Source organism: Asparagus officinalis, chromosome 8, assembly GCF_001876935.1.
Source record: "Asparagus officinalis chromosome 8, Aspof.V1, whole genome shotgun sequence".
Classification (NCBI taxonomy): Eukaryota; Viridiplantae; Streptophyta; class Magnoliopsida; order Asparagales; family Asparagaceae; genus Asparagus; species Asparagus officinalis.
Window position 1 is genome coordinate 10,157,445 of NC_033801.1, and position 8,396 is coordinate 10,165,840.

At 37.0% G+C, this 8,396-nt stretch overlaps 1 protein-coding gene across 2 annotated transcripts; it reads right to left on the reverse strand.

The window, feature by feature from the left end:
- On the reverse strand, positions 1,978-7,952 carry LOC109820275. Of its 2 annotated transcripts, none has more exons than XM_020386402.1 (7): positions 7,756-7,952; positions 7,240-7,682; positions 6,970-7,155; positions 6,595-6,702; positions 4,888-5,094; positions 2,778-4,810; positions 1,978-2,579 (listed from the first exon to the last, which is right to left on the reverse strand). In XM_020386402.1, exons 1-7 carry the CDS (start codon positions 7,829-7,831, stop codon positions 2,042-2,044), a joined length of 3,591 nt encoding a protein of 1,196 aa, XP_020241991.1. In that variant the 5' UTR covers positions 7,832-7,952; the 3' UTR covers positions 1,978-2,041. The 2 variants fall into 2 exon arrangements, with proteins under 2 accessions (XP_020241991.1, XP_020241992.1); XM_020386403.1 differs by having other exon boundaries at positions 2,349-2,505.

Below are 8,396 nucleotides of genomic sequence, written 5' to 3' on the forward strand. Positions count from 1 at the left end.
AAAAGAAATCAAAGTCCAAAACAACATTGCAACATTTCACTTTTTTTTTTTTTTTGAAGGACGAAACATCACATGATATATCGAGAAATTCATGATATACCACTCAAAAAGTTGCCAAAATAGACATGAACATTAGACGTGTATCAGACAGGAACATTAGACGTGGTGTAATGAGAAGGTAATGATGAGGAATAAGAAGGTTGGGATTACAGGAAAAGCGAGATAACAATGACATAAGGGTCAATATACAAATATGTAAGATCATGTTTGTTTAAGGCAGCTATTTATTCCCAGACTCAACACTCGAAAAACTAGTAATTCTATGTGATATACTTGCACATACTCTTTATGATTGAATTTAAAAGAACATTTCTTGAAAGATCAATTTTTTCCCAACATGAGTTCAATCTGTATTTCTAGTCTGCGAGACTACGACCTTTACCCAATATTGGTATTTCCCGTGGAAAATCTATTTGTAACATACTTTTGACAGAAGTAATTATATCAAAGAAAGTTTTCATCACAATAATTTATCACCAAAACCATGTTTTCCGGTATTAGTAACCTCTAGAAAGTTCCGAGATGTCAAAAACCAGAAGAAAGGCTAATTAGAGAAAAAAGAGAAAAACTGGATTTCAAAATTGCAAATAACCATGAAAGGTTGCCACGTGTACATGCAGCTTGTGTAGATGCATGAGCATAAGCCTGTATGTCGTCAGGATGTGCATGTATATGCATGTGGTGTGCTTGTGCATGGTCATATCCATTTATGCATATATGTCTATGGTATGTGTTTGTGTATAAAAACATCTAAGTTTTCACAAACAAGGGCTATAGAAAACGTACAGATTCTCTTTCTGAATCCCTCGACTATAACAGTATACGTGTAGTAGCATGTAATGATTCTTATGGTCACGACAGTGCACAGAACAATCCCATACCTAGATGATGAACAATAATTTCAGTCCGCCAACATGTTTGTTTGCTTTCATAGTTGGAGAACCCTCCAAATATAACTTCTAGAAACATGACATAAGCAAAGCTCTTTGGCCCACCTGACTTATGAATCAAAATTTCAATCCCATCAAATCCATCTCCATTGAGGTGCATGAATAGTGCACCTCCTATACATTATTGTTTTGTTCCCAATAGCCCTTCAGCTTGTTCTCTGACAATTAGTGGCATTCTTCTCAACCCTGGTCACCTCAGGTACAGTGTTCAAGTATGTGCCTTCCTCCTGTCCCTCTCTGGTGACTGCACACTTGATTAGAAGGGTGGCCCAAGGCATGAGGCTCCCACCATTGTAGGCCCCGAGGAGAGTCAGATGTGCGTAGTCTTACCCCCGCTTTGCGGAGAGGTTGTTTCTGAAATTCGAACCTGTGACCTCCAAGTAGGGGTGCTAAACTGTGTCTGTATCCTACAAAATATCCGTAACCGCATAAGTGAGGATACAGATATGATTACCCAAGTCTATATAACCTATAGGATATTGTTACGGATATGGTCTTGTAGTGAAATATCTGTATTCGTATCCGAAATATCCTAATACATATTAGTCATACTATCACGATAGTTTCGAGTCTTAGAATATGAATTTGTGGTTAATTTTGATGATCAAGATGTCTAATCTTAGCTTTTCAGTTATAATGAACATATTTACGAACTCTTTTGCATCACACGAACTATGTTTTCCTCAATACTATCTAGTTTTCTCATATCTATTCAGTATCCGCATGCATATCTGCTTATATATCCGCATCTATATCTATAACCGTATTCTATTTTAGTGGATATGGATATAAATTTTCCTTACCGAGGTATATCCGTATCCATATCCGAGATGGGTAAGCGGATATGGATATGGTAAGCATCACATCCGAGTTGTATCCGAACCGAATGCATCCCTACCTCCAGGTCACAAAGCACTCACCCTCTGATTGCACACTAGATTATAGCATGAATTTAAACCCAGAAAAGGAAGGCAGAATAGCTTATTAATCCATCACATACAAGATGGAAGCTTTTTTAAAGAACTTCTGCATCATGAATTCTTAATTGTGAAGAACAACCCGAGGTTCGAAGGTAAAAGGCTCCAATAGTGGCCTTTTTTATCGGCACAACAGCTATGCCACTTTATTGGATATGAGCCTTCAGGGAATGCAGAAACATCTAACAAACATGTTGAAAAACCTTGCCCCTTATCATTAGGTTCAAAATAAACAAAAGAAGTCACCAAACCACCATCATCAACATCAGAACGCTTATTGGAAGCCTTCATGGTGTTGATCCTTATGTGATGCAATAATATATCATACAATTCAAGTATTTCATCACTTTTACTAGCTTGGAAACGCCACGGTTTTTGTTTACCAAGTTTGCCATCATCATTAAGCAGACCGTCAGATGGTCTTGCCGCAATAATGCAGTAGATTTTAGCAATGCCTTCAAGAGGAACTTGTGATGAACTTTTCAGCTGGAGACAGAGATTTAAAGACAACTGGGAGCCTGGTGTAATAGATAATCTGTTAGGATTTGAGGAATCAGTATTGAAGATGAAAAGCTCTGCACAAACACAAGTCCTGCACAATAGTTAATATTTATTTAGTATCTTCAGTTTAATGCAGAGAAAACTCTATTTGTTTGAACTTAAAAAAAAAACACGAAACAAAAATGGATAGTAAAATATAGAACAAACGGGGTTTAATTTAACTGGACACAAATGAGAAATAAACAAAGAAATACAAATGAACTGATAGAGTTATTTCTTTAATGCATACCTTATCCTGAAGAAATATTTTGGAATAGAGCAAGGTACCTCGATCCACCTTTCAATTATACCAGACAACATTCGAATTCCCTTCGAACAAAGTCTAAGTAAACCTTCTTCATCTTTCACTCCTTTCGAGTCTTCTTGAATGTCCAGAGTACCTGCTATGCAACACTTGTAGACCAATAAAGCTACCCTATCAATAAGCACACAGTTATTTGATTCAGTTCTGGATTGCATGTTATGCACTGCTTCCCTGCGTATGGCCATCAACTTCTGAAGTTCAGTAGCAGATTTTTCATCCAGATTCCACAACCTCTCAGTTAAGTCCTTCAAAACTTTAGTTTGTGAAATTTTTACCATATCACCCTGAATGCTGGACAAGGCATTCTTGTGGGCAGGTGAGTTCAAAAAGAAGAGAGCAAAGGAAGTGCAGAATGCTAATACAGAACAGCTAAGAGCCTGCCTTGAGATGTTCCTAAAACTTTTATGATCAATATCCAAGAAAGACACAGCAAGGAGATCATATTCTTTTGCAATACCATTCAATTTAAGTGAAAGATTGACGAAATCAGATGTAATGGCATGTAAAGCTTGAAGGTTAAAAGGGGTTTTCATACTTCCTTCAAGACCTTTGTCAAGTCGTTTTTCATTAAATGCATGCGAGTCAAAGAGCCTTAACATATCAGTAACGATATTGAGGACCTTGCTTCTGAGACTCAAAAACCATCTCTGGAAATAGTAGACACCATCAGTAGCCTCAGAAGCTGATAAAATCTCCTCAGAAGAGCAGATTCTACTATGAATCTTTGTGAACCTTCCTCTAGAAGCACGCAAATTAATATCTCCCCTTTTACACTCTTTTCCTCGTTCAACACTACCAAATGCTTTTTCACAATCATGTTTAGTGTGCATCCTGTTAATCATTTCAATTCCTACGTCTGGGAAAAGAATCAGTTTAATTTCACTTTCTGCACCAGCCAAAAGCATCAGAGATCTAATCCATGAACGGAAAAATTCTGATTGCACACGGTCCATCAATTTCCTAAATGTAAAAGCAGCTGCAAACCATGCGCCTTCCTGACAAGCATACATTCCAGCTCTATAGGCTTCCCAGTACTTCCTTTCTCTTAACATGTTTTTGGTAAAATATAGTGCAGATTTTTCCTGAGCAACCCAGTACACGTTGTGAGAGAAGCCTGACCCAGAACAAAACTTGGATTCCTCATAATGCTGCATATTTTTTTCAGTCTTCCAACAACTGCTGAACAAAATATCTAAATGCATATCAAGTGAATACATTTCACATGCATCACAAGATCCACTCTTCCTTATGCATTCCAGTAAGGACCTCACTATGTGACATACTTCACTTCTTAGCGCGCCAGTTTCATCAAGTATATTGAGGCAAGAAATTGTGAACCTGCAAATGCATGGTATTAGCTCATAACTAACAGATCTCTCCTTTCCATTATCAGGTCCATGAGCTTCGAGAAGATACTCACACTTGTAGGCATTGCATTCTGCTTGAGAAAGTCCTCCAGAAAAGTTGGCAATTTGCGTATTAACTGTGGTACATGCACTAGCCCAAGTTTGTATTAAAAATCTTAGCCTATCAAGGATAACATGAGCTAATGAAGAATACTCCAGAACAAGCTGAAGAATAAGCTTAAGTAAGCTTCTGAATTCTTGCTTTGCTTCAGGCAGAGCAACACCAGAGCCAAACATTACCGGCTTCATTAGAGAGTTCATCTCATCTATAATTAACTGAATTGCAGCACGAACTAGAAGTGTGGATCTATCTTGACAATCATCAGAACTTCTTTGAAATTCCAAGGACATGGCCTCCCACTTTTCAGGAAAAGAACTCAAGTGTGCTTGTATTAATTTCTTTAAAATGCAGACCATATCTACAAGGAAATAAAGAGCAAGGATTCTCTCTGCCTTGAGAGAAGATTGTGCAGCATTTTTCACAATAAGAACAAGACTAAAAAGATCAGTCATGTCTATCCAAGGCAGATCTGGAAGAATACCACACACTACCTGTGGTTCAAATGCACCAGTCAGGAAATAGCAATTATGACTAACATGACGTCAATACTATAGATCATGAAAATTACCTTATGTAAAATCTGTAGAACTTTACAACGAAATTTTGGTGAAAGCTCTTTCTCATCAAGGATCTTGATCAATGCAGTTAACACATTTCCATGAATGGCAAAGCAGCAGGCACCTCCACCAAACAGCATGTATAAATATTTTAGTGCTCTATCTCTTACAAGGGATGGAGATTCATGGCTCCCAGATGATAATAATAGGACATCCACCTGATTCATGGAAATGAGTCAAAATAAAATCAACCCTGTTATGATATGATCTGTCTCAATATAGCAGGTTCTCATGAATAAACATTAAAACAGGTGTATTGCTAATTAAGCTTGTAATTTAAAATGTTATTTCTCCATATATATCACCAGCATGATTCTAGCTGAGACCATGGCTAAAAAATTAGAATCCACACATCAAGAGGATGGAAAAATAACTATGAACAGCATAATGATGTCTACCAAATATACTGTAGATTATTCTTTTTTTTTATGGAAGTTAAAAGGTTTCTAATTCCTGATTAATCACAAAGAAAATATTTCATAAGGAAGCAAGATTGCTAACTATGAGACAAACAACAAAAATCAAAGGCAAAAAATGCCATCCTGAAAGGAAAAATGCTGTGCATCCAGAATGGATGGCTTGTGTTGGACTTCATAACTTCGTTTGCAGAGAGAACCAAAATAGCAAGTTGACCTAGATCCCAACTTGAATGAGACACAATGAAATATTGCTAATTTTTTATGAGGATTCTGATGCTGAGGATGATATATGGACTGAGGCTATACTTTAGCCAGCCGGATGTGGGATGATTTTCAGATCATTAGCAGAGTCTAGGTTGAATTTTATGCTCTAATTAGTCGGTGTTATATCCTTGAGGTACAAGGTTGACATTATATGTTGTATTTCATGATAACTGTTGTGTCATATTGTTATATGAAATTATGTTTTTTACATATTTTATGCTCAAAATTATTCTATTTTGACATTTTACTAATAATTAAACAGTAATCAGTAATATCTAGTTAAAATTTTGATATCCAATATTAGGCAATCATTTTTTATGAATTTAACATAATTATTAGTAAGCTAACTTATAACTAATGTTATACTACTATTACCCATTGTTTAGAGTAAACAATAAAAAAAATATAACATCACGCGTTGGATGATCCCACTCTCCTACTGGCTGTATTCGAGAGTCATGACAAGAGTCTGAAATACTGGATGATTCTGCTAGAAATCACCTAATTCTGAATTTACACTCGTCTTAAATATGTCATGTAAGTCCCCACCCCCCTTCCCAAAAAACAAAATCTGAAATGCATTTTCTCATATTAGCCAAGACCCAATTGGCTGGCTTTTCTTTTGATTAATGCTAGGCATAACTGAGCTGAACTGAACTTAGCACATAGAAACAAATGTCAATAAGTAGATTTTCAGGATTAGTCGCAACGAGATAATCTCATAATTAAACGTAAAATGTTTTACAGTTCTGTCACGTCAATTAATTCCGAATGGTGTGAAGATCAGGAATATTCTACAAAGTTAAGCTCAGAATTGTAGACAGGAAGAAAGTAAATATTAGGTTTTAAAAAGGCTTCAAACTTTGATTTGTTTCTTTTGGCAGAAACTAAACTAACCAATAAAAAAACTAAATGAATTCAGCTACTGAATTACTGTATAAAAGTAGAAGTATATAGGCATATCAAAATGAATACCTGTTGAGGAATTAAATTATGCGAACCAAAAGCCAATTTCGAGAGTGATGACAACATTTCAGCTTTCAGTTCATCTTCTTGTAAACATAACATCAGCTCTTTACCAGCCTGCACCAATCAGCGGCAAATGATTAAGATGAATACTACAGTTACTTTCATGCCAGTTCACAAAAACAACACATCTTACAAAGTATACTGAATGGCCTTTGCTGTTAGATTTTGCAGCTCTATTTACACAAATGCATACTGGGAAAGTAATTAATCATACAAAAGTTGAGACTTAAAACACCAGTCAAAGTAGCAACAATGATATCATGTATATAAAAAGAAGAAACCTTATAAGCTTTATAAGCAACTAAAAAAAGAAAAGGAAACCTTGTAAGCTTTATAAGCAATAGAAGACGAGCATCGCATTCTAGCGAAAATGCGAATTGCACCCAGCTTCACATCCAAAGATATTTTCTCTGATGTTATAATACCGACCAACATCTCCAAAACAACACACGCAAAATCCTCAGATAATCTACAAAAGCAACCAGCAGCAAACAATGCAGCCTTCACCTGCACGAGGGGGAAAAACCCAAATCAACCAAAACCCATAACCCAAACAAAAAAAAAAGCCCAACCAATCACAAGAGCCTTTACCTCCGAAACATCCAAAGACTGCAAACTCAACAAAATCATATATCTTATCTGCACACTGTCCTTCGCAAGATCAACCCAGCAACCAAACAGCCTCAAAGCCAGCACCTTTGCCTCCAAATCACCACCGTCAAAAGCTTTCTTGACTCTCTTAATCATCTCAACGTAATTGGGCACTCTCTCCTTCGACAGAATCCCATCGTACTTTCTCCCCTCCTTCAAAATTCTCTTCAACTCCGCCATGAAAATCTTCACAATGCCTCTTCTTGTAGCGTTATCGCCGCTGCCGAAAGCTTCGGCGAGCCGGAGGAGGATGGTGTTGGCGAAGAGCCTGTCTTCTCCGGGGACGAGGCCATAGATGGATGAGACGCCGAAAGTGACGATGGGTTCTTTGCTCCATTGATTGAGTCTGGGACCAATTTGGGATATTGCCTCGAGTCGACGAGCTGGGATTTAGAAGTGAAGGGGAATTGAGACCAGGGTTTTGGAGATTGGGCGAGTGGGGTTGATTGTACTTACCTGGGTTGTTGGAGCGCAGGCCTTTTTCGAGCTCGATGCTCCAGTTCATGGCGCACGCAGCAGAGATTTTCTCCATTGTATTCTTCTTTCTCTTCTTCTTCCCTCTCGCTGGCACCAGCGTGCATTTGGAGGAGACGAAGTAGGTTTCGCAGCCCAAATGGGCAGATTTGGGTCCTGACCCGATAAGATTAGCGTCTGTAAACTCCTCGCGTCTGGCGCACGTATATTAAAATAAAGGGTTTTTTATACAATGCCACCACAAAATAATGAAATACAGTGCCTTTTTTTTTGGGGGGGGGATGTCATAAAATTTTTTTATTTTCATTGAGTCCCTATAAATATATTGATTTTTTGAAAAACCACCACAAAAAATTTATTTTTCATAAAACCACAATGAAAATATTAGTTTTTTACAAAGTCCAACCAAGTCATAATTTACATCTGTATTTTGTTAAATAATAGTATAATATGACATAAATGCTCACTATGATAAATTTTTATAGAGGATGAATGGGGGTATTTGTAGGGAATTAAAACTTTTTGGAGGGAGCTAATAAAGTTATAGAGGAAATAAGGTATTTTATTTTTGTTTTTGTTTTTTAATTATAATGAGGCGTTTAGGAATCGAACCCAAGATAGTG